We start from the raw sequence: 26,410 nt of genomic DNA on the forward strand, positions 1-26,410 counted from the left end.
TCCTGGCAAGAGACAAAGCTTTTTTGTCTTTCTTCTGTTTCATCATCATTATTATTATTTTTAAAAGAAATACAATGTCAAGGCACTGGTGGTTTAGCCATCTGGCAAAACAGTTCCTCTACTGCAGTTAGTATCAAGCTGACCCGAGCTAGCTATGGCTCTTAGGAGCTGAGCTTAAAGGCCTGGCCCTGGCCTCCTAACCTAGATACTTAAGTGCAGAGACAGTGTCTGATTCTCTTTGCTTTGTCCCCAGCTTTTGCTACCAGGCAGCAGTCAGAGCTCAGTAAGTATTAGTGAGATGAATAAGATGGCCACCTAGAACCCTGGAGAAGATGAATATTACCCTTTGGCACATTTTTGACAGCTTGGGTTCCTTCAGGTGGGTTCTGGGGTGTCCTTGAGCAATTAAATTGTTAACTTAGTTGCAGGCCTCCTGTGACAGATTTGCTAAGGAGAACCTACTCACAGAGCAGCCATGCCCTTGATACTGTCAGCCAATTAATTCTTTAAGTACTTCAAGTTAGGAAAGACATGCTGATTTGATTTTATCTGTCTTTTAAGACTGATCATCATATCCCATTCCAGCTGGACTTCCTTTCCTCTTCTTCCCTCCTCCGTTACCAATGGTAAAGGATCTAATTACCTCATCACCCAGTAATTTATTTATGAAAAGGCTGAGGTTAAAAAAAAAAGAACAAGGAAACTCCTGGGCCCTTGGGGATCTTCTGTAAAAGCCTTCTTTTCCCCATTCCTTACCTTATGCCTAATAAAACCTCCTTTTCTGTCTCTGGCAAGTTGGAATTGTTCTTACTTACAAATTTAAATAAATAAACTTCCCTCCCAGGGCTGAGTGGAGGCCAGCCTTGTGGGTTAAGCCTAGCCTGGGGACTCCCAGTGGATCAACCAATCTATCAACAAGAATTCACTGATCCCACAGGAAGCTGCTTTCAAAACCAGCACGTAGCTCCTGGACGTCCTGGCTCCCTCTTCTCAAGACATGTGGGGAAGATGATTGTCTTTCGCAATTTTTAATTTTATTATTACACAAGTAATACATGCATAAAATTCATCTTTTTAAAAAGTTCGTAAGACATATAAGTATGTAGAATAACAAGTGAAAGGCTTTTTTCCTCTTTCCTTGCATCCCATTCCGCTTGAGACAGTATCCTTTTACTCAGACCTTTAAACAATGCACTTTCGTACACGTATACTTAAATAAACACCTCATTAAAAAATAACATAAATGGGATCACAACGTAGGTGGTTATTCATTTTAAAGCAATATGTCCCGGACATCTTTCCAGTCAGACCTCACAGATCTATGTTTTAATGGCTGAAATAGTGTTTTACATTATTTATCCATTTCCCTACTGATGGGCCTTTAACACAGTTTCAAATTTTTTCAGTATTACAAGCTATGTTGCAAGCACTGGTCCTCTGATAATTATCTATTCAACCATGTGCCACGCACTGTACTCGGGGTTACGAATAGACAAAACAGACACCTAAATATAGTTTTGAGTAACTGAAAAGGGGCATTTTCTTTTTTCAAGAGGGCGAGACAGGCTTAAGATCAGTCTCTATTCAACCTAGGAGGCCGAGGAGGCCGCCAGTGTCTGTTCCTGGGTATGAAAAGGGGGCCTTAGCACCCGTAGGTGCTGGTGAGGAAGAGGAGTAGATGGCTTGAATGAGCTTTTCACTCACAGCGGGCGTTCACGCCCAGGGTCGGAGGGCTGCGGTTCTGGCCGGCAGCAACCAGAAACCACTATCACACACCATGCGACGGGGGCCAGGCGCGAAACAGTACGTGGGCGCAGGTCCGGCGGGGCGGGGCCGAGTGGCGCGCGACCCTCCGCGCGCTCGAGGAGGTACAGACCGGGTCGGCCTCTCTGGCCCCGTCTCCCCCGGGCTCTATGACACCGCGCTGGCTCGCGGGACGGGGCGGGGTTGATTAAAGGGGAGGAGAATACTCCAAGCTGTTACATCTCGCGGTGAGTCTTGCGCGAAGTCTCTCGCGAGAAGTAGGAAGTACCGCGCTTGCGCGGTGCAGTAGCGCCTGGTGGCCTTAGCAGGTCCGCAGGCTGTTGTGTGAGGGGGGATAATCTGTGCGCAGGCCACTACGCCCCCCCGTGACTCGCCACCATGAGCAGCACCTTAGCCAAGATCGCGGAGATCGAAGCCGAGGTAATGGGCACAGCTGGCGCTTCACTCTCCCTCGGAGCGTTCCTTTTTCGGCAGCGTTGCACTTGCCTGTTGTACTCCTTTCAGCCGCGTCTGGACCGGGCCTGCGTTCTCCGACTCCTCTCAGCCCAGCCCCATATTCCCCGACTCCCCTCTGCCTCCGCCAGAGCCCCCTGACTTCCCTTAGCCCGGGCCCGTGTTCCACACCCTCCCTACACCTTGGTCGGTACCCCGTTCGAGTGTTCGGCTCTTGTCAGAACATCGTTCCTCTCAGTTTTCCTTTTCTGTGATCAACACTGAATCCTCTCCCTCTCTATGGTCCAGCCTTGACCTGCTCACGTACTTCAGTATATTTCTTCAGCTCTCAGTACCCTTCTCCCTTTCCCTCAATTTCTACTTGAGGGCCGAATTTCCCAGAGTATTGCTCCCGGGAATGGATACGGGATAACATCTGTGGTAGCTGTTGATTCCACATGAATTACTGTGTGATTGTATTGTCTGAAGCGCTCAGAGCTCTTTAAAATCAGGAAAGTGGTGATCCTATATCAGGTACAAGCATTGGAAAAGGAACCCACAGCTAAGTTTTAGTCTGATTTATGAATGCTAATTGTAATGACCTTGGTCATGTCTTCTTTTTGGACCTCAGTTGTTTGCTCTGTAACGAAGAGAATGGTTTGGATAATGAAGAGAATGGATTTTTACACACACACACACACCACCTTTTTTTAAAAGTCTGACTAAAATGGATATACTGACAGTGGCATCTGGAAAAAATCAGATTTGAGGGAGCATTCATTCTGGATATTTTACCCCGTGGGAACTGCTTCTGATTTATGACCTGTGATTCCTCCCTTACAGATGGCTCGGACTCAAAAGAACAAGGCCACAGCACACCATCTCGGGCTGCTTAAGGCTCGCCTTGCTAAGCTTCGTAGAGAACTCATTACCCCCAAAGGTGGTGGTGGTGGTGGGCCAGGAGAAGGTTTGTATTTTTCTTCAGTGTTGGTTGTTTTGTTTTTGGTGTAATTTCTATCAAAATAATATAGGTATATGGCTTAAAAATAATTTAAAAATTTCTGTCAAAGTAGGTGCTCCTGGCTGGCTCAGTTGGTAGAGTGTATGACTCTTGATCTTTGGGTTGTGAGTTTGAGCCCCACATTGGGGGTAGAGATTACTTAAAAATAAAACCTTAGGGGTGCCTGGATGGCTCAGTCAGTTAAGCATGATTTCGGTTCAGGTCATGATCTCACAGTTTGTGGGTTCAAGCCCCATGTCAGACTTTGCGCTGACACTGCCGAATGTGCTTGGGATTCTTTCCTCTCTTTCTGCCCCTCCCGTGATCACTCACTCTCCCTCTCAAAACACATAATTTAAGAAAATAATAAAGTCTTTAAGAAAAGTCTATCAAGGTAGATTTGTATTTTCTAATCCTAAACTCTCGAACTGGCTTATTTAAGTTTGCTGATTTCAAAGGCAAATGAGTATTTTCTAAGTAATGAACGAGGGTTTTATGTATATCATTTTTTTAATGTTTTATTTATTTCTGAGAGAGAAAGAGGGACAGCGAGAACAGGGGAGGGTCAGAGAGAGAGGGAGACACAGAATCTGAAATAGGCTCCAGGCTCTGAACTAGCTGCCAGCACAGAGCCCGACGCGGAGCTCGAACCCACGAACCATGAGATCATGACCTGAGCTGAAGTCGGTCGCCCAACCAACTGAGACACCCAGGCGCCCCTGTATATCATTTTTTTTAAAGTTTATTTATTTTTTTGTAATCTCTATACCCAGTGTGGGCCTGAACTCATGACCCCACGATCAAGAGTTGTTTGCTTTTCTCAGGATGTGAGCATAACCTATGGCCCAGGAGTTCTTCCAGGGGCATGCCTATCAAAAATGAATACATATAGTTACCAAAAGAAATGTACAGAATTGTTCCTAATCCCAAACGGAAAACTCCCAGATGACCATCAACAGCAGAATAGTTAAGTACATTCTCATATATTGTATTTATGAAATGGAATGCTATACCATAATGAGATCAACCCAAATGGGGTTGATCTTTTGTTAGAAATCAGAGTGGCAGTTATTCTTTTGTTAGTAATAACAGGATTGGGGGATGAGAGGGCTTCTGAAGATGGTGAATATGATTTCTTGTTGTGGATGCTGATTACTTAGTTGTGTTTGCTTTGTGATAATCAGACACTTTTCTATATGTATCTTTATGCTTCAATAAAAGAGTTGCATGCTTTTCTGACTGAGCCAGACAAGAGCCCCTATATATATCTTATATTGATCCCAGAAGTTTTCATTGGCTTATGGGAATATGTACATGCATGTATCAACAAAATAAGAGGTAAGGAAATTGGTGCAAAGGGAAATGTAGGTAGGAAGAATAAGTTGAAGCCAAGAGAGATAAGGTTGGGACCAAAAATAATGTCATAAAGTCTACACTTCCTAGAGGAGGGCCATAAATTTGCCTTTGAACTTGTTGGTAGCCATTAAATGAAAAGAAAACCTAGTCAATCATACAGTTCTTAGAGTTTGTAGGACAAAAAAGAAACCCATTTTTTAGATCAATTATTATGTAACTTTTGAGCCTAAAATACTGTGGGTGCTAGAAATGTATATTACAGTGAGGAATAAAGTCTCTAAATGCTCCATTAAACAGTGTTCATTGCTCTAGAGGGAGTTTTGTGTGCCTAAGTTCTAGAAAGGTAAACTGTAGAAAGTTGGAGAAATATGTCCTAGATGGATAGACTACCAGAATGTGAAAGGAATTACCTGAATCTCAACATTTCAAGAGATAACTTTTCTCTTCTTTTTGATATTTATTGATATTTTAGGTTTTGATGTGGCCAAGACAGGTGATGCTCGAATTGGGTTTGTGGGCTTTCCATCAGTGGGGAAGTCAACACTGCTTAGTAACCTGGCAGGAGTATATTCTGAGGTGGCAGCGTATGAGTTCACTACTCTGACCACTGTGCCTGGTGTCATCAGATACAAAGGTGCCAAGATCCAGGTGAGTCAGGCCTGCAAGCCACAGAAGGGAAAACATCCAATCTTTCATTCATTTATAAAGCACTTATGGGAAGCTCTGTGTATGCCAGGTCTAATCTTTGATTTACTAGTCCCTCTCTGTCTAGCAAGGGTGATAGAGTCGTACATACAGACAGTAATACAGTGGGATAGTGCCTGTCAAAACATATAGGAAGAAGGGACTGCTTTTTCACCTGAGGATATTGGGGGAAGGTCTGGGAGGACTGAAAAAAAGCTTCATGTGGAAAATGACAATGGAGGGTGCCTTGGTGGCTCAGTTGGTTGGGAGTCTGACTCTTGATTACGGCTTAGGTCATGGTTTCATGGTTCTTAGGATCGAGCCTCACGTAGGGCTCTGTGCTGGCAGCGTGGAGTCCCCTTGGGACACTGTCTCTTCTCTCTCTCACTCTCACTCTCACAATAAATAAACATTAAAAGAAAGAAGAAGACGAGGAAAATGACAGTGGAGGTTGGTCTTGAAGTTCGAGTAGATTTTTATCAGCCAGAGAAGGTAAAGGGCAATTTTAGGCAGCCATAATGGTAAATAGTTTGTTGTGGTACAAGCTTAGGTGTGAACAGGAGGGGTAGAAACTGAATCTGGAAAAGTAGGTTGGAACTGAATTATGAAGGTCTTTATGTGCCTGCTAAGGAAGTTGAATTTTATCTTATATGTAGCTAAGAACCATCAGAAGCTTTAAAAACATGAGAAGAAATAAGATGATAAAATCCTTTTTAGAAGATAATTCTTGTCTGTGAGGCCTAATGAAGTTGGTGTCCTGACTTTTTCTTAGATAGATGAAGAGTCCCATTGGGTATGAAAGAAGATGTATGTAAATGTAAGATGTACTGGTACATATTCTTGTTGGCTGCACAGCTAAGAAAGCGAGATTCTGTTGTTTTTTTTTTTTTAAGATTCTGAATTCTGCGACGTTGAATCTAGGCTGGAGGTTCCCTGACTTGCTTGGTTCACAGCATTCTTAGTGTCTCAGCAATTATTTCTTGACACCTTTTCTTGTCCCAGTAATTTTTTATGGTACTCCAGGCCAAATAAATACCTAATGGTTCAGTTTGTTAGGTCCAAGTAATCTGAATGTTTATATCCTTACAGCCACAGTTATTTACTGATGGGATGTGTGTACTATTGTGTATCACATAACTTCTCAAACCATGGCATGAGAAGAGAAGGGCTAAGTAGCTCTTATTCTGATATACTCAGAAGCCTAAAAGAGATGTCAGTGGCATCTCATCAGGGAAGAGGTTATTCTAGAAGCTGCCAAAACTATGATTATCAATAAGACTCTGAAACCAGATGGAATGAAGCAGTGGTCCAGGTATGCCCTATGCCCAAGCATCCTCATTCTTATTTACGTACATTTGGACATGGAGTCCCAGAAAGATACATTTCCCAACATAGTCTTTGCATGGGCACCATTTACTATTAAGAATTAAAAGGTGGGAGATTTCTGGTTAGGTGCCCACAAAGCATTTATTTCACTGTCTCTTGACCTTTTAGGTTTTTTCCCCCTTTTTTGCATGATGCTTTCTTTTCTGCCTCTGCACTCTAGTCTTTTTCCTCCCCTTCTGACTTTCTCCAGAAACCAAGTTAAGGAGTATATAACAGGATTAAGATGACTGCCCTCAAATGTTTTTTAAATGGCTGTTTTGTGGCAGATCATTATTTGTGACTTCGCAGGGAGAGGTGTACAAAATTAGAACCATTTACTACTAAGAATTATAAAGAGGGAGATTTGTTTTTTTTTTCTTAGGAAGGATGATGTTTTTAACAGTAAAGGTACCTCCTGAGGCAATGAATTATTGTGTCTGAAGGTGTTTAAGTAGTGACTGAACCACTACTTACCAGGGGTGTTCGAAAGAAAATTGATGTATCACATAGGCAGAGATAACCTGCAGAGTGGATGTTCAGTTTTTAAGATTATGGGGCTTATTTTTACCTTGCTACCTTGCTAAGGTCCGTAGCACTCTTGTTTTCCTATGTATATAATTGATTTGCATATTGATTTGAGTTTGAATTAGTTTAACATTGAATTCTTAAAATTCTACAGTTTCATGATTTAGAGAAATATTTGTTCTTATCTCTTGGTTGTATTATGAAACTCAGATATGTCAAGCATGGGTTATTTTATTGAATGAAATTTGGTTGGCATGTCTACAGCCATATCACCCTGGATGTGCCTTGATACTGTCTGAAATTTAGTTGCCACACTTAAATGGTTCACGGTAACTTTAAAAATATTTCCCTCTGAAGAAAAGCTAAAATTAAGTTGTTTTTACTTTTGTAAGGCCTCAGTGAATTTTCCCTGTGTTTAGCTGCTATAGTTAGAAAGCTTGTGCTCTTCTTTCAGTGTAATATTCTCTCTTTCAGATGGTCTTTTATATGATATTATAGCCATATTCTAGGTTTAAGAGTTTTAGATCATCCAGATGATTTTTCCTTTTGAGTTTTTGGTAACATCCGCTAGATTCAGTATATCTAGTAAAGCCTTTTCATGATGTTATATATATATATATATATATATGCAGAAAGAGATTTATTACTAAGTGTTAAAAATAGATTATAGACTCTTGGGAGAGTTGAAGTAGTCTCTAGACTTAATTTCTAGAAACAACTGATGAGCTTTTTGTTTTTTTTAAACTTCTTCATTGAAATATAATTTACATACAATAAACTAGATAAAGTATACAGTTTTTTAAGTTTTGACATAGCTATATACTGGTGAAAACATCACCACAATCAAGATCATGAACATAACCAATCCCAGAAATTTCCAAACGCCCCTTCCCTCATGGTCCCTTTCATCTCCAAGCAATCACATATTTATATTTTGTCACTGCAGATTAGTTTACATGTTAAGTTTTATGTAAATAAGACCATGTGTAAATATAAACATACTCTATTTTTGTTACCTTCTTTCATTCAGCATAATTATTTTGAGGTTCTCTTGTTTCATGCACACTGATGCCCTTTACGTTAATATCATGCATAATCACAGAAGACTTACCAGGGATAGGTTAATATTGGTGCAGTAATCACTAAACTACAAACTTCATTCAAATTTTTACCAATTTTCCCACGAAATAAATGCCCTTTTCATCCCATTGTGCATTTAGTTCTTTTTTGTTATTCTCCTGCTATCTGTAATAATTACTTAGTCTTGTTATTTAAGACCTTGACACTTAAAGAGTACCGATTAGTTGTTCTGTAGAATGTCCCTCAGTTTGGGTTTGATATTTTCTCATAATTAGACTAAGGTATTACATATTTTTGGCAGGAATGCCCTGAAATGATGGTGTGTCCTCTGCATCTTATCATGGAATTCATGATGTTATATGTTTTAAATGCTGTTGTTGACCTGCATCATTTGGTTAAAGTGGTATACTTTAAAGCTATTATTTATATTTCTTTTTTAAAAAGTTATTATCTTTCTTTTTGTAATTAATAACTTGGGGGAGGTACTTTGAGAAGATACAAATGCTGTTTCTCAAACTTGCCCACTCATTTTATTTTATTATTTTATTTATTAAAAAGATTTTTAATGCTTTTATTTATTTAAAACAATTGTTTTAATGTTTTATTTATTTTTCGGAGAGAGATAGAGACAGCAGAGGGAGGGTCAGAGAGAGAAGGAGACACAGAATCTGAAGACAGCCTCCAGACTCTGAGCTAGGTGTCAGCACAGAGCCTGATGTGGGGCTCAAACCCACGAACCATGAGATCATGACCTGAGCTAAAATTGGATGCTTTAACCTACTGAGCCACCCAGGCGCCCCTGTTCTTATTTATTTTTGAGAGAGAGAGAGAGAGAGAGACAGCATGAGCAGGGGAGGGCCAGAGAGAGAGGGAGTTACAGAATCTGAAGGCAGGCTCCAGGCTCTGAGCTAGCTTGTCAGCACAGTGATTGTTTACTTTTCTCTTTCCTACTGCATGTTTTCAATTGGAATTCTATTTGAAAGAGCTTTTCCTTCTGTTTTAATTATTCAATAGTATGTATCAATGTGGGCCCATGGGTATTTACTTTTTGGATTATAATCCAGTACTGCCATTATTTTATTACTTGTATTGTTCCAGTTTTGACAATTAGGAACTCCTTCAGGTTAGCTCCTGCATTCTTTCCATAAGCCCCCTCTTTTTGAGAATACTTAGTTTTTGACGAGACACGATGTTCCATGCTAATCTTAGATTTTTCCCTGCTCCAGCCTTGAAGTCAACCACTTCCAAAGGAGCTATAGTTTCTTTTATTGGAGAATGTTTAGAAATCAAGATCTGGTGTGCTCATTACTTCCCATGTAGCCTTGTTAATCAAAGTAACTAAGGGTTCCAAGACAAGGTTGATGTATTCAACGTGCATTATGTTTTTTGAAGAGAGGATAGCTCTTTGTATATTAGAGAAGGTAACAGTATTTATTATGTAGTCAAGAATAGAGAGGAGATTTGAGTAGGTTCTTGAAAGGAAAAGTTGAACTGTCTAAACACCTCCTGAATTCTTTTTCATTGTGGTTTATTTAATGTGAAGTATGCTTTTATAATGTTAGGCTATAGCAAAGGCTAGGTTTTTTTTTTTTTTTTTAATGTTTTATTTATTTCTAGGAGAGAGACAGCATGAGCAGGGGAGGGTCAGAGAGAGAGGGAGTCAAAGACTCTGAAACAGGCTCCAGGCTCTGAGCTGGCAGTCAGCACAGAGCCCGACGCGGGGCTTGAACCCACGAACCGCGAGATCATGACCTAAGCGAAAGTTGGACGCTTAACCGACTAAGCCACCCAGGCGCCCCTAGCAAAGGCTAGTTTTAAATGATGTTTTGATGAGCTGCAACTCTGTTCCTTGTCCGCTTATGTGGATGATTCCGTATTGGCCATACAGTGGACCTTTGGTATTTTCAGATATTATATATGCTCTTAACTGTTCTTGGTGGACTCTTAAGGGCTTATAACTAATAGTTTGCAATTTTGCTGAGGTGGGTATTTGATTTGTGTGCTGTGAAGTTGGTTTTTATGTTCTCATCATTAGGTACATACAGTATGACTTCTGTGAAGTTTTACTTCAGTTTCTGGGCAGTTGAGCAGTCATTTTCAATTGGGAACACATGAGAGTCACCCATGGAGCCTTTAGAAGTACAAATCAATATATGAACTCTACTTTGCCTTTCTAAATTAGAATTTACAGAATGGGGCTCGGATATCTGCATTTTAAAAGGTTTCACAGGTGACTGTTATATGCTCATCTAGGTAAGAATGGCTGCAGAAGTTTTTGTGAATTGGAGAATTTGAAAGATTTGCAAAGCTCTAAGTGTATCTTGTGACTGTCAAGATGCAGCTATTATCTACAGTAAGGAATTGGTGTGGGGGCTCAACCTTCTGAAAAGAAGGGGAATATTAGGAGATACTAATGCACAATGATGAGTTTGGCCCTCAAAATGTGAGTTATTTTTTTAATTTAAATTTTAGTCAACATACAGTGCAATATTGGTTTCAGCAAATTGAGTTAAAATCTTGACTTGGACTATGATTTTGGGCAAATCACTTAACCTCTATGAACCTCAGCCAGTATCTTTGTCTCAGGGTTGTTATGCATTTTAAACTAGTTAAAGTATATAAAAAAACTTGTTGACATTTGAATGCATAGTAAAAGTATTACACAGCTCATAAGGAAGATTAGATTTGAATCTTTTATATTTTGGATACTTGAAAAATAAGTTATTCTTTTTGATCTGTTCAGATTTTTGACTGTTTTTTTTCCTTCTCCTTTCCTCATCCTAATTTTGCAGCTCCTGGACCTTCCAGGTATCATTGAAGGTGCCAAGGATGGGAAAGGCAGAGGCCGTCAAGTCATTGCAGGTAAGTGGTCCAGGGCTGCCATCGTTCTGGGATATCATCCCTTTATCAGGTACTGTTGCTTTAGATGGGGGCTGTTAGACTTAGAGATTTTACTACAATGAAGGGCATAGTTTTACCTGACTTCTTACTGGAATAGAATGTCAGAACCTGAAGAGACCTCAGAGAGTAACAGTCCAGATCTCCATTTGAGGAGAAAAACTAAGGGCAGGAAAAAGTGCTTCAGTCCAGTGTAACACTGTTTGTGGCATACTCAGAAGGTTTCAGAACTAGAACTCAGGTTTCCTGACTTCCACCCATGGCTTTCCTTCTCTTATGTAAAGTAAAATGTTACAGGGGCACCTGGATGGCTCAGTGGGTTAAGCGTTGACTTCTGCTCAGGTCAAGTCTCATGGTTTATGAGTTTGAGCCTTGCTTCAGGCTCCATGCTAACAGCTCGGAGCCTGGAGCCTGCTTCGGATTCTGTGTCTCCTTCTCTTATTGCCCCTCCCCTGCTTATGCTCTGTCTCTCTCTCTCAAAGATAAACAAACATTAAAAAAAAAAAAAAAGTAAAATGTTATAAAAGGCTAATCATAAATTACAACAGTCTGCTACTCTACCTCTCCTCACCCCCACTGTCATTCCCCATTGTTAAATATTGTCAGTTCTTCAACAGTTCCTTCTGTTTTTTACCTTCATTTTTTTTTAAGTTCATTTATTTTGAGAGAGAGTGGGGGAGAGTGCACACATGAACTAGGGAGGGGCACAGAGAGAGGGAAGAGAGAGAATCCTTAGCAGGCTCTGCACCAACAGCACAGAGCCTAAGGTGGGGCTTGAACTCAAGAACTGCAAGATCATGACCTGAGCTGAAATCAAGAGTTGGTTCCTTAACCAACTGAGCCACCCAGGCACCCTTACCTTCATATTTTTAAATATTATGCTTATATTGTAATTTAACAATGAATTTTAGATATCATCTGTTATGGTTGAGAATTAGCTCTCTTATACTCTGTACATCTTTTCCCATTCTTTTTTTTTTAAAGATTCTTATTTAAAAATTTTTTTGTGTTTAATGTTCATGTTTAAGAAAGAGAGAGAGTGTGTGCACGCATGAGTGGGAGAGCAGAGACAAGGGACCAGAGTTTTCCAAGGCCAGTTCTGTGCTGACAGCAGAGAGCCTGACATGGGGCCATAACTCAGAAACTGTGAGATCGTGACCTGAGCTGAAGTCAGATGCTTAACTGACTGAGCCACCCAGGCGCCCCAAGATTTTTTAAAGTAATCTCTACACAGTGTGGCTTGAGTTTATAAGCCCAAGATTAAGAGTCGCTTTCTCCACTGATCAAGCTAGCCAGGTGCCCCCCCACCCCTTGTCTTTCAAAGAAAGTATATCACAGTTTGTAGTTAACTTACTAATCATAATTTAGATTATTATGTAATGAATATGTAACTTTTGTTCAGTGCTGAGATAAGTAGTGTATTATGACTTGGCTTCTTTTCTCGAATCTGTTTTTGAAGTTTGTTTTTCACAGAGTTAGTGATTATTTCTCTATTTGTTTCGCTTTTATTTTCTGTGTTTGCTAATATTTTTCAAATATTCTAACAGATCAGATGCTTATCATCAGTATTTTTCTACATACTTAAATATAGCTCTAGATATAGTTACTTATTTCATTCTTTCCCCACAACCCTGACACTACTGTCCTGTGCCCTGTCTTCTTGCTTTATTAAGTAACTTCCTTTCACAGTGTGGGGGTTGAACTCACAACCCTGAAATTAAGAGTCACATGCTCTAATGACTGAGCCATCAGGCACCTATCTCCTTGCTTTAATCTGGATTGGTTGCCTTCTAGATCAGCAGTATTCTGAATCTATGCTCACTGGTATGGTAGCTCCTAGGCATGTGTGGTTGTTGAGTGCTTTAAATGTGCCTATTGTGATTAAGGAACTGAATTTCAAACTTTTTTCATTTTAATTGGTTTAAATTTACACAGCCTAGGTGGCTAGTGGAGTCTGTATTGGACAGTGCAGTACTAGACTTTTTTGCATGGCTGTCATCCTGAGACTTTTCTTCTGTGTTCTTGCGTGGAATCCCCTTTTTCCTAGAGTTGGTGTTCTTTTTGGGGTCATTTTTATGTTTTGCTGAAGCACATTCTTTAGTCAACTACCAGAAAAAGCATGAATCGATAGGTAAATTTTTCTGTGTTTTCATGTTTGAAAGTGTTTTTATTTTATTACCTCTATATTGAATTATTAATTTTAACTATTTATAGAATCATGTTAAACGTTATATTCGTGGATGAATATCAAAAACATTATGCTAAATTAGAAGAGTCAGGAACAAAAGACTTTATTTTTTTATTTGATTTATATGAAACTTTATTTATTTAAAATTTTTCTTTAATGGGGACGCCTGGGTGGCTTAGTCGGTTAAGCGTCCGACTTTCGCTTAGGTCATGATCTCGCGGTTCATGGGTTCGAGCCCCGCGTCGGGCTCTGTGCTGACTGCCACCTCAGAGCCTGGAGCCTGTTTCAGAGTCTGTGACTCCCTCTCTCTCTGACCCTCCCCTGCTCACACTGCCTCTCTCTCTCTCTCTCTCCTAGAAATTAAAAAAAAAAAAAAAAATTAAACTAAAATTTTTCTTTAATGTTTTATTTCTGAGAGAGAGAGAGAGAGAGACAGTGTGAGCAGGGGAGGGTCAGAAACAGAGGGAGACACAGAATCTGAAGCAGGCTCCAGGCTCTGAGTTGTCAGCACAGAGCCCGATGTGGGGCTCAAACCCACCCACGGACTGTGAGATCATGACCTGAGCTGAAGTCGGATGTTTAACCGACTGAACTACCCAGGCGCCCCTTTAGAATTCTTACTGTTTAAAATCTTTCTAAATTTTTTCAGGGATTTAGGTTATTGCTTGGTTTTTATCTTCATTCTGACTTGTTTTTCTGCTAGTGTGTCTAGAAGTGAACACATCTTCTAGGGATACCAGGAGAAAAGGCATACATTGCAAATTAACTTCTAGGATAGAATTTGGTAATTTTAAGAACTTCTTTATATTAACAGGAAAAAAAAGTCCTTTGTCTCTTAATGAAACTCTACACCTCCCAGTCCGTACTCTAATTTTTGCTCTAATTTTTGAGCATTTGGCTTAGTTAAGTCTTTAGTGAGGTTTGCTTGGATATAAATTATTTTTTCCATTCTTCAGTGGCCCGAACATGTAACTTGATCCTGATTGTTTTGGATGTCCTGAAACCTTTGGGGCATAAAAAGATAATTGAAAATGAGCTGGAAGGCTTTGGGATTCGCTTGAACAGCAAACCTCCCAACATTGGCTTTAAGAAGAAGGATAAAGGAGGCATTAATCTCACAGCCACAGTAAGTGGAGGTGATATGGGTGGGGCAGGTTGCTGAAGGGACTGGGGTGGAAGGATGTTGACATTTGGAAATTACCTAGCTTCTCCTAGCACTAACTGAGGTAACACAATGGCCTTGTAATGACTGACAAAGTAGGGCAAGAATCAATCTCAGACTTAACTTTGCAACTTCATTTCTTCTTTTGGGTTACTTATTTGGTATGGTATGGGAGTATAGACCAGTCTTAATGCTTTCATGAAGTAGATGGCTGCTAATATCAATTGTTTTTATTCATTCAACACAGATTGATAGAGTGCCTACCATGGGCAAAATGTTGTTTTAGGTCCTTGTTGGGAGGGAGGGAGGTTGGAAGAGGAAGCAAAATAGACAAAAATCTCTGTCCTTATGTTCTGTGTCGAAAAGTAACAAACAAAATTAATGAGTCCATACAGTATATTAGATGATGACAAAATTAAACTAGGAAAAAGAGATGGAGAGTGTTGGTGGGGTTAACAGTGGAGGAGATGAGAAGTGGTTGATTGTCAAAAGATTTTGGAAGTAGCTGGTAGGAATTACACCTGGATTGGATGTGGGTTGTGAGAGAGAGAACCATTAAGATTTTTTTCCTGAGTTGGAAAAATAGATTCTCAATATAAAAATGGTTGTAGTTTGGGTAGGATAGGATTGGAGGGAAGGGGAAGATCAGGATATTCAGTTTGAGATGCTAATGAGATACGCAGGTATTCCATCAAATAAGCATATGAGGAATTATCAAGGCTGGGGGTATAAATTTGGTGGTTAGCAACTCTAGAGCCATGAGCTTAGCTGAGATCACTAGGAAGTGAGTATAAATAGAAAAGACATTCAAGGATTGAGCCTCCCCCCCAACTCCTACCCCATGATTATAGATTGGGGGTTAGGAAGAATCAGCAAATAAAGACTTCTTAGGCAAAGAAGGAGGAAGACAAGAAGAGTTTGAAATATTGGAAGCCAAGTAAAGAAAGTGTTTGTTATTGGAGGAGTAATCAATCCTATCCATGCTGTTTGCTTCTAAGTCATATAATTGAGGACTGAGAATTTCCTACAACATTTAACAGATAGAGGTCTAGATAATATGACTAGCATAGAGTTAACCTGTCCTGCCCAAAAGATCTTTCCCATTTTCCTGTCATAATTGTATTTGAGCATTTCATACACTTTCTGTATTTCTTTGCTAAGGTTGCCATAATAAAGTGACATAGATTGGGTGGCTTAAAAACAGAAATTTATTTTCTCTTAATTCCAGAGGTGCTAGATATCTGAGATTCAAGGTATGAGTACGGTTGGTTTTTATTTCTGAGGCCCCTCCTTGGTTTGTAGATGACTGTCTTCTCCTTTTGTCTTCACATGGTCTTCCTTCTGTGTGTCTGTATCCTAATCTCCCTTTCTTGTAAGGACATCAGTCACATTGAATTAGGTCTCATCCATATGAAGTCATTTTAAGTGATAAACCCTTTCGAGTTTAAGCTAGTTACTTACCCCTATCTTTAAACCTAATGGTCACCTTCTGGTAGATACTAGGGTTAAGACTTCAACATACGAATTTGGGTGGGAGTGATTCAGTGTATAGCACCTTCATCTGAGTTTGGAAAGATGATTAGTTTTTAACTATTTCCTAATAAAAGTCAGTTACTCTCATCCAGGGTAACAGACTTCAGAAATGAACTTGCACCTTAGCTAGGATTATCCGGGTACAGAAATAGGTACTCCTCAGAGATTTTTTTTTTTTTTTTTTTTTTTTTTTTTTTTTTTTTTTTTTTTTTNTTTTTTTTTTTTTTTTTTTTTTTTTTTTTTTTTTTTGCTCTGTGACCAGTTATTGTCTTCTCTGCTCTTTCAGTGCCCTCAAAGTGAGCTGGATGCCGAAACTGTGAAGAGCATTCTGGCTGAATACAAAATTCACAATGCCGATGTGACTCTGCGTAGTGATGCCACAGCAGATGACCTTATTGATGTGGTAGAAGGAAACAGGTACTGACTACATGTACAGTCTGGTGCCTGAGTTTGAATTTGAAACCTTGTAGTGGAAACAGCATTGGATTATGAATCTGGAAGACATAGATTCTAACTGTGGCTGTGCTAGTATCTCAAATAGTTGGCCTTGGTTTTGTTAGTTGTAAATTGAAGGGTTGGTTTTAATTTCTAACATCCTTCTTTGCTTTGAAATTTGGTTATGATGGTCAAATTCCCCATATCAGGTACCTGCTGTGAACTAGGCTGTCCCCTAAGCTGTGTCGTAATAGTGGAAGGAAGTAGTTCACAATCTGCTCTCCCAGAATTAATCCATCTGAGAAAGCCTGAAGGCCATCCTATAGAACTCAGCATGCTGGCTGTATCTGTTCTCTCTAAGGGTAACCTAAGGATCTGTAGCTGAAGCCCTATTCCTTGAAAAATTACTATTATTAGTATTTTAAATTAAAGAGTATTCTTTACAATTTTTTTTTTAACATTCATTTTTGAGAGACAGTGCGCGAGCAGGGGAGGGGCAGAGAGAGAGGAAGACGCAGAATCTGAAGCAGGTTTCAGGCTCTGAGCTGTCAGCACAGGGCCCAAAGCGGGAACTGAACCCATGAGTGGTGAGATTGTGACCTGAGCCGAAGTTGGACGCTTTACTGACTGAGCCACCCAGGCGCCCCAGGATTTTAAATTAAATAATAATTTAAGCTACTGTTAACATTTTTCCTGGCATTTGAACATAATATTTTTTAGTTGCTTTCCTGTTCATTTGTTTCTATTTGTTGGATGGGATTTATTTGATTCTCATTTGAAAACAAGCAAAGACTAATTCTTTGGGTTAGGCATTGTAGAAGCTGTTAGGCATGAGAAGTTGTGGCTTGCTATTAGCTGTCCTGTTGATTGGACATTAGGATTGTGACATTGCCAGATGTTATGCTTTTAGTTAAAAAATTATCATGAAACATATAATTTAAAAGTATACTTACGCTTACAATTCATAAAACAATTTTGTGGGAAGTTGATTCTGAGACTTGCCCAGGGACTTCTATCTAAGAAGTGACAAAGCTAGGAGTAGATTTAGTCTGTGTGGCTCCAGAGCTTGTGTTCCTTCCACTGTAGTATGATCTCTCAGGCTGAGCTGCATGGCTCAGACTAGGGCCTGAGTTTTGTTACTTCTCAACTCATAGTTTAGTTTTTGGACATTTGGCCTCATTTTGGTAGGAAGCCTTTCATTAGGGGGATTGAAGGGTTGATCTTCCTCGTATGATGCCTTTTGAGAAGCTCTGATTTGGGGTCCTGAGTGAGGGGATACTGATAATTACACTGAGAGTCTTGTCAAGGGCTCCAGACTAATGTCTTATTTTTCTTCTATTTCTATAGAGTTTATATCCCTTGTATTTATGTGTTGAATAAAATTGATCAGATCTCCATTGAGGAATTGGATATCATCTATAAGGTGCCTCATTGTGTCCCCATTTCTGCCCATCACCGCTGGAATTTTGATGACCTGTTGGAAAAGATCTGGGATTATCTGAAGCTAGTGAGGATGTAAGTCTTAGTGGAAAGGGTCTTATTCCTGTAGGAATTAAACTAGACTGTCCTAAAATGATACCCTCTGGAACTCATTAACATAATTTGTCTCTTTTTGGAGATATATTAGTTTCTATCATGTGCTAGACCATATTGCGACACTTCCCTCAAGTTGGAAGTTATCTGTGTCAGATCTTCTCAGGGGTGCTGGAGGGTTGATTTGCATTCAGCGCATGAAACATTCCAAGAAGTAAGCAACATCTGCTCCTTCTCTGTTCTAGTTACACCAAACCCAAAGGCCAGTTGCCTGATTATACATCCCCAGTGGTATTGCCTTACTCCAGGACCACGGTGGAGGATTTCTGCATGAAGATTCATAAAAATCTTATCAAAGAATTTAAATAGTAAGTATCATGGGCATGTAGTACTTTCTTTGCCCTGGGAGCTACTGATTCCACTAACTAGCAATTCTTAGGGTAGCATTAAAGAAAATGGGCATCAGGGAGACTGCCGAAATGCATGCTTGGTTAGAACTCTGTAGTGTCTTCCTAAAACCATGCTAAGTTGGAGCAGAAGAGCTCTAGGAGCCTCATCATGTCAGCAGGGCTGATAGTACAAAGGGCTCTGACTTTCTTCTGTTAGTTCATGTTCCTGTTGGCAGACACAAATGTTAATTCTTCTTGCCAGCATCATACTAGCCTCCAGTGGGTACTGAGACCGCCTCTAAACCTTAAGCATGGGTAAATTTTCCTAAATCTCTTTCATATACTTTTCATTGTTATCCAGGCTGAAAGAAAAAATACTAATATCATATTTTGAGCTAATTGAGCTAATTTTAGACTTACAGAAAAGTTGAAAAGTTAAAGAGTTTTCTTATATTCCTCACCCCTCTTCTGATGTACTACCTCGCATAACCATATTATAGTTACCAGGAACAGAAATTAGCATTGGTATAGTAGTAACTAATTTTTAGACCTTATTTGAGATTTATTTACTTAATATTTATTTATTTAAGTTAATCATACACCAAACATGGGAATTGAACTCATGACCCTGAGATCAAGAGTCACATGCTCTTCTGACTGAGCCAGCCAGCTGCCCCTTATTTGAATTTAAATACCTTTTCTACCAGTGTCCATTTTGTGTTTCAGTAATCTATGTGGCATATAGTTGTTATTTCTCCTTAGTCATCCAGTGTTTTATTTTCCCACTAATATTTCTGTAGCCGTTCACTGTCTTTGATGACCCTGGCACATTTTTGAAGAGTACTGGTCAGTTATTCTGTAGAATGTCCCTCACTTTGGGTTTGTTCAGTGTTCTCTCATGAGTGAAGTGACATGCATTTTTGGTGAGAATGTCACAAAAATTATGACATATCCTCAGTGCATCCTATCACAAGAATCATGTCAGCATATCCTGTTGATAGTGATATTTACTTTAATCACTTGGTGAGGTTGGTGTCGGCTGGGATTCTTTACTGTAAACATAGTATTTTTCTTTTTCTTTTTGTATTTGATAAATATCTTGGGGGAGATACTCTGAGACTATGCAAATCATGTTTTTCTTCCTGCTGATATTAGTACCTATCACAGGTACTGCAACTGATAGGTAGCCATGAGAAACCTGGCTATTATTCTAAAACTTCAACTTTTATTGTAGTGTTGTTTGTCAAATAGTGATTCTTTATTTCCCTCTTTGATTTTATGTTTATTTACTGGAGTTCTGTGAGTTAGAGCTATTTCTTCTCCCCTATTTATTAATTTAATTCATAATTATATTGGAATGAGCTCTTGGATATTTTTTCCATGGGCTGTAATCCAGTACTACCATTTTGTTACTCACAGTGTTCTAGGTTTGGTGATTAGGAACTCCTTCAGTTGGCTCCTGTGTTCTCTTAGTAACCTGCTGTTTTTTTTTTAAAGCATTTCCTTACTTTTTGGCACTATTAGATGTTCCTGATTCAAAGTGATTTTTCCCTACACGAGCCCTGGAATCAGTCACTTCTCCAAGAAGCCCTAGTATACAAGATATGTGTGCTAGGTGTGTTCATTGTTAGTGGGCTATATAGGGCCTCTCAGCAGACAGCTAGGAAGTGTATGTATGGATACTAACCCATGCTTACAAACACATTTTTATTTCTGTATGTCTCTTGCCCTTCATATCTATCCACCTATTTACCCACCCACCCATGCATCCTTATCTTAAAAACCATGAACTTAGGGACTGGGTGGCTCAATCGGTTAAGCATCCAACTCTTATTTCTGCTCCGGTCATGATCTCATGGTCGGAGATCAAGCCCCGCATTGGGCTCTGCACTGACTGTGCTGTTCTCTTCCTCACTCTGCCCCACCCCCACTCACGTACACATATTCTCTCTCTCTTTCTAAAAAATAAGTAAATAAACAAAAACAAAGAAAAATCCTTGAGCTTATATGGTTACCTCTGATTCCAGTTCAACACCACAGGGTTTGTTTTAGGCCTTCCCCTTTTTTAAATTTTTAACATCTTTCTTCAACCATGAGAAGCCTGGCTATTAATATAATATACTTATTTAGGGGCGCCTGGGTGGCTCGGTCGGTTAAGCCTTTGGCTCAGGTCACGATCTCCCTGTTCGTGGGTTCGAGCCCTGCGTCGGGCTCTATGCTGACAGCTAGTTCAGGGCCTGGAGCCTGCTTCAGATTCTGTGTCTCCCTCTCTCTCTGACCCTCCCCCGCTCATGCTGTCCCTCTCTCTCTGTCTCTCTCTCTCTCTCTCTCTTTCAGAAATAAATAAAAACATTAAAAAAGAATTATAATCTACTTATTTACTTAATTCTAGTATATGTATGTAAAGTAGTTCAGAATTGCAACCTATAATCCTGTGAGGAATATTTTAACTAACTGGATTATAGTATCTATGAATAGTTATTTTCAACTTTATGGGTTGAAACTTAAAAAATTGTTTTAAAAATGAAGAAAATAGAAAATCAGGAAGACATGGAAATAATGACATTTTAAAAATAGTTTTTTTTGTCTGATTGATGAACGGATAAAAAAGATGTGGTATACACACACATGCACGTGTGCCAACACGCACACGCGCGCACACAAACACACACACACACACACAATTATTTGGCCATAAAAAGGAATGAAATCTTGCCATTTGCAGTGATATGGATGAAGCTAGAGAGTATAATGCTAAGTGTCTTTCTCTACCAGAGAAAGACAATACCATATGATTTCACTCATGTAGAATTTAAGGAACAAAACCCAAAGAGAGAGAGAAACCAAGAAACAGACTCTTAATTATAGAAGAACAAACTGATGGTTACCAGAGGGGAGATGAATGGGAGGTAGGGGGATGAGTTAAATAGGTGATAGGGATTAAGGAGTGCACACTTAATCTTGATGAGCACTGGGTGATGTATGGAATTGTTGAATCAGTATATTGTACACCTGAAACTACTATAACACTGTTAACTGACTGAAATTAAAATAAAAACTTGGGATGCCTAGGTGGCTCATTTGGTTAAGCATCTGACTTCAGCTCAGGTCATGATCTCACGGTTCGTGGGTTTGAGCCCCACATCGGGCTCTGTGCTGACAGCTCAGAGCCTGGAGCCTGCTTCAGATTCTGTATCTCTCTCTCTCTGCCCCTCCCTTGCTCATACTCTGTCTCTCTAAAAAACAAACATAAAAAAACTAAAAGTACTTGTTGCTGATCCTAATAATACTGAAAGAATGAAGACCTTTATTAAGCTTTACATTCCTTTTATCCAAAATAACTAAATTCCATATGCAGGTGCTATTTTTCACTATCTCAAAGCATTATATTTTGGCATATACTTCAATTAATGAAGGAGAGTCTTGCAAAGTTAGATATTTTCCTTTTTCAAATGTGATAGATTTCTAGATAGTTCTTACCTTCCATGGTGCCAGAACGCTATTCTAAGCCTCTAGAGAACTGTAAGTTAACCAGGAAATTAATGAGAAGGGAGAAACATATTTTGGAGAAGAGACCTTTCAAAGCACATAGAATTTTGTTTGGTTGCTATTTTTTTGTTTTCTTTTTTTTTAAAAATTTTAAAGTTAAAAAATTTTGTAATGTTTATTTATTTTTGAGAAAGAGCAGGAGAGGGGCAGAGAGAGGGAGATACAGAATCTGAAACAGGCCCCAGGCTCTGGACTATTAGCAAGAGCCTGAAGCAGGACTTGAACTCATGGACTGTAAGATCATGACCTGAGCCAAAGTCAGATACTTAACTGACTGAGCCACCCAGGAGTCCTTGAAGTGTTGGTTTTTTTTTTGTTTTGTTTTTTTTTGTTTCTTTTTAATATTTATTTATTTTGAAAGAGAGCATGCACATGCTCTGGGAAGGGGCAGAGAGAGAGGAAGAGAGAATTCCAAGAAGGCTCTAGGCTGTCAGTGCAGAGCCTGATGCAGGGCTCGATCTCACAAACCTTGAAATCATGACCTGAGCTGATATCAAGAGTCAGATGCTTAATGAACTGAGCCACCCAGGTACCCATGTTTTTTTTTTTTTTTGAATGATGAAACAAAGAGCATTTTAACCATCTTAATAGAAAAAATTCAACTTTAGGCCTACTAATTAGGCCTAAATTAAATTAGCAATTTAATAGCTAAATTAGCAATAATACGGCCTTTCATATATTTTGCTGGATTTCTCTCTAAAAGGGCTGAACCTGTTTACATTGCCATCAATAAAACAGGAGGCACTGATGTTGCTACAGGCATTGAATATGATTATTAAAAACTAGTTTTCAGGGTGCCTGGGTGGCTTGGTTGGTTGGGCGTCTGGCTTTGGCTCAAGCCATGATCTCACAGTTCGTGGGTTTGAGCCCCGCGTTGGGCTCTATGCTGACAGCTCAGAGCCTGGAGCCTGTTTCAGATTCTGTGTCTCCCTCTCTCTCTGACCCTCCCCTACTCATGCTGTCTCTCTCTCTCAGAAATAAAACATTAAAAAAAAAATAAAAACTAGTTTTCTAGTTTAAGATTATAAAATGGTCACCTTGTATTTATCTTGCTTGTTAGTGCATTGAAAAATTTTATGTATATTTGTTTTACTAATGCTGTTGTATCTGTACCTGTTTTTATCTGTTTATTACAAAGTGAAACCTTGTTCAGTGATTTCTTTCTAGAACATAGGTTTTTAAGAATGTTTTGTTGCAAAGCCCATTTAATAACAACATGGTCACCTTTTTCTATTCCTTGCTACAAAATTCTTAGCCTCTATGAGGCAGGTCTTAATGTCTTGTTCACCAATTTCTATCACTAGGACAACATATTTTTAGTATTGGAGGCCTATAGGTAAAAATTACCTTCATAAATTCAACAAATCAGGAGAGCGTACTGGTTACGGTGTCTTGGGAGGGAGGAAGAATTTTCCTAGCATGGATGGCTGAGGAGGGAGGTGCTTTATGATTTTAGTAGACCCACTAAAAACTGATATTCAATAAAAGTCTATAACTGACAGTATAAGAATTGGTTTCCAGTTGGAATTATTTCATGGTATTTTTCTATAACCCAGAGTTTCTCCTTTTAATTTTAAATTAGTCTTGTAACATTTTTCATTTGTGTTTTTTTCTCTTTGACTTTCCTCATTGGCTCTGGAACAAGAGGAACCACACAATTTCCAAAAGTCTTTGCCACTTTGTAGCTGAAGCCACAATTGTGCCATACTGCTGGGAAAGCCAATGCTTCTGGGCTTAGAATGTGGTCCTTGACTTGGCGGTTGCAAGCCTATAGTTTTTTGTTTTGTTTTGTTTTTACAAATCTACACCTTTATTTATTTACTTTTCAATTAGTTTAAATCCTTGAGAGGTACAAGATCACACAGATTCTATGGCCAATGGCTTTAGTAGGAAGGTTGCTTTGGAATTTGGCATGAACCATGCCACTGTTTCCATGAACATGAGTTGCTTTTCCCCAGATTACTCTGGATTTTTTCAGTTTGCCACCAGGAGTCACTATGTTGTTCTTTGCTTTGTACACATAAGCACATCTCTTGCCTAGTTAGAATTCAGTTTCATCTAGAGCACAAATACCTTCAATTTTAAGAAGAGCTGTGTGCTCACTCTGGTTCCAGAGACCCCCGCTTATAGCCAGCAAAAGTGGCTTTTGACCACAGCCTTCCGGACATATCTGTTGTTTCAGGAGTCCTGTTCCCAGCAGGCCTCCACAGGTTCCAAGATGATGAAAAGCGGTAAGCCTATAGTAAAGGGCTAGAATGCTAAATCTGAGCAGAAAGGTGGCACCTAGGTAGATAGGGTAGAAGCTAGGTGATTATTTTCACTGACTTTTTTTTTTATTTCCCTTCCGTACAGCGCTCTGGTCTGGGGTCTGTCTGTGAAACACAATCCTCAAAAAGTGGGTAAAGACCATACGTTGGAAGATGAGGATGTCATTCAGATTGTGAAGAAGTGAAACCTTCCCCTCTGCCCATCTGCCGGGTCAACCACAAGAGCTTTCCCCAAGACTAAGCACCCTACCCCAGACCCCTTCTGGCTTTGGCAGCCAGTGGATCAGGATTCAGGGGAGGGAAATGGAGGCACCCAAACTGGAACTTCACTGATCTTAACTTGGTGTCATCTTGTAAATTCAACTGCATAAAGGACCTGGTAGGCCAGCCAGCTATATGCAGTTAATGTGTCATTGTCAGAATTTGTTTTGGGTGGACTGAATGAAGATAAGTATGTACAGTGAGGTAGCTACAGAAGGGGTTATTTGGGAGCTTGGTCTTGAGTGTGAAATGGATAAAAATGTGACTGTAACATCTTATTTGATGTTTAGTCATGGGAAACCCAACTGGATGTGGCCTTCACTCTTCTCAAGTGGCCTTTCACAGATGATCCTGGAAAGAGGAAGGATTGATGTAAGTTAACTGATTATTCCCTGCAAGACTAGCCCATGTGGGAGATGGTGTTATGTAGCAGTTAAGTTCTCTGACCAGACACAAGATTTTGAATTGCATGGCCACTTCTAATTAGCTCTGAAACCCTTCATAAATTATCCAACCTCTGTAACTCAGTTTCTTCATGTAACATGGAGATGTTAATAGTACTTGTATTCTAGAGTGGAGATTGTTAGTATTAATGGAGATAGTACTTGTCAGATATTTAGCACAGTATCTGGCATGTAAGTACTTAGTGAATGTTGGCTCTTGTCACTGGTCCCTTTCCTTTACCTGAGCAGAGCAGGTTTATGAGTCCATATATGTGTATGTATGGAGGTGGGATATTAGAAGGAAAAGTGAGGTCAAGAATGGCTGGGAATACAGGAATATAAAGGGATTGCCGTGAATGTTGGGAAATTGATTGGCAACAGTTTTTTGTGCAGTAGATTGGGTTAGTGAGAATAATGGCAGAGGGAAGGTGTGGGCATGTACGTATAGAGAAGTTTAAACTAGGTAACTGATTGACTTGGTTTTTGGAGGAAGAGAAGTCAAGAGATTATTTTAGTATGGATTACAGGAATAATAGAGAAGGGTAGCCCTGAGAATATCAGGAAGGGAACCAGATTTGCAGGAAGACCATTTGATTTTAGATGAAGTGAGCTAGAGCTTCTAACAGGTTGTGAGGGCTGAGGATGTGGGATTGCCCATATACTCAGCATTTTCCAGTGCTTGTTTTTCTTGCTATCTTAGTGACAGTTGTTTCCCTGATAGTTTTCCTGGAGCTTGAGTTTATCACTATCCCCAGAACCAGGAGATTAGCCCCTCAGGCCTGGTGTCCCAGTCACTTTGTAGGATATAGACCTTTAATATCCCTGGTGCATTCATATAGAGGCCGTACTCTAGAGCCTAACTCAGTTCTTTAGAAACCATTGGCTTTCTGAGCTGTGGGATTTCCAGCAAGGTTTGCTCTCCAGCCAGAGCAAATACTGTGTTTCAGGGGAATCTTCATGTTCAAATTTGCATCACTGGGCAAGAAAAGGCTTTCTTTTCATGAACTCCCAAGACTACAGTGGTTTAGCTGTCACAGGTTGAATTCACTGTACAGTTACATACCTCATCTCTTTCCTGATTTTTTTAGTGTTTTTTTATTAGTATTTTTTTATGTTCATTTTTGAGAGAGAGAGAGGCAGACTGCAAGCAGAGGAGGGGCAGAGAGAGAGGGAGACACAGAATCTGAAGGAGGCTCTAGGCTCTGAGCTGTCAGAGCCTAATGCAGGGCCCGAACCCATGAACCGTGAGTTCATGACCTGAGCTGAAGTTGGACACATAACCAACTGAGCGACCCCAGCACCCCTTTAGTTTTTTTTAAGTTTGAGAGAGAGTGTGCATGTGCATGCTAATGGGGGAGGTGTAGAGAGAGAGAGAGATAGCAAGAATCCCTAGCAGGCTCTGTGCTGTCAGTGCAGAGCCCCATGTGGCACTTGAATGCATGAACCATGAGATCATGACTTGAGCCATAGTCAAGAGTTGGACACTTAACTGACTGACCCATCAAGGTACCCTTTAAGTTTATTCATTTAAGCAATCTCTACATCC

General features: G+C 39.7%; 1 protein-coding gene across 1 annotated transcript; it reads left to right on the top strand.

The window, feature by feature from the left end:
* Window positions 1–2,038: 2,038 nt before the first annotated feature.
* On the top strand, window positions 2,039–24,566 carry DRG1 (developmentally regulated GTP binding protein 1). The gene is made up of 9 exons (XM_039225944.1): window positions 2,039–2,184; window positions 3,040–3,163; window positions 5,025–5,200; window positions 10,999–11,068; window positions 14,249–14,418; window positions 16,274–16,404; window positions 17,770–17,937; window positions 18,201–18,323; window positions 24,246–24,566. The coding sequence occupies exons 1-9, from the start codon at window positions 2,143–2,145 to the stop codon at window positions 24,343–24,345; spliced, it is 1,104 nt and encodes a 367-aa protein (XP_039081875.1). The 5' UTR covers window positions 2,039–2,142; the 3' UTR covers window positions 24,346–24,566.
* The last annotated feature ends 1,844 nt before the right edge of the window (window positions 24,567–26,410 follow it).

Source organism: Hyaena hyaena, unplaced genomic scaffold (genome assembly GCF_003009895.1).
Source record: "Hyaena hyaena isolate Hyena2069 unplaced genomic scaffold, ASM300989v1 scaffold_19, whole genome shotgun sequence".
NCBI lineage: Eukaryota > Metazoa > Chordata > Mammalia > Carnivora > Hyaenidae > Hyaena > Hyaena hyaena.

Excerpts from the sequence above, each read along its gene's own strand:
- DRG1 (XM_039225944.1), top strand. The coding sequence starts at position 2,143 with ATGAGCAGCACCTTAGCCAAGATCGCGGAGATCGAAGCCGAG. Across the intron at positions 3,164-5,024 it reads TGGTGGTGGGCCAGGAGAAG|GTTTTGATGTGGCCAAGACA; the intron begins GTTTGTATTTTT and ends TTGATATTTTAG. Across the intron at positions 5,201-10,998 it reads ACAAAGGTGCCAAGATCCAG|CTCCTGGACCTTCCAGGTAT; the intron begins GTGAGTCAGGCC and ends CTAATTTTGCAG.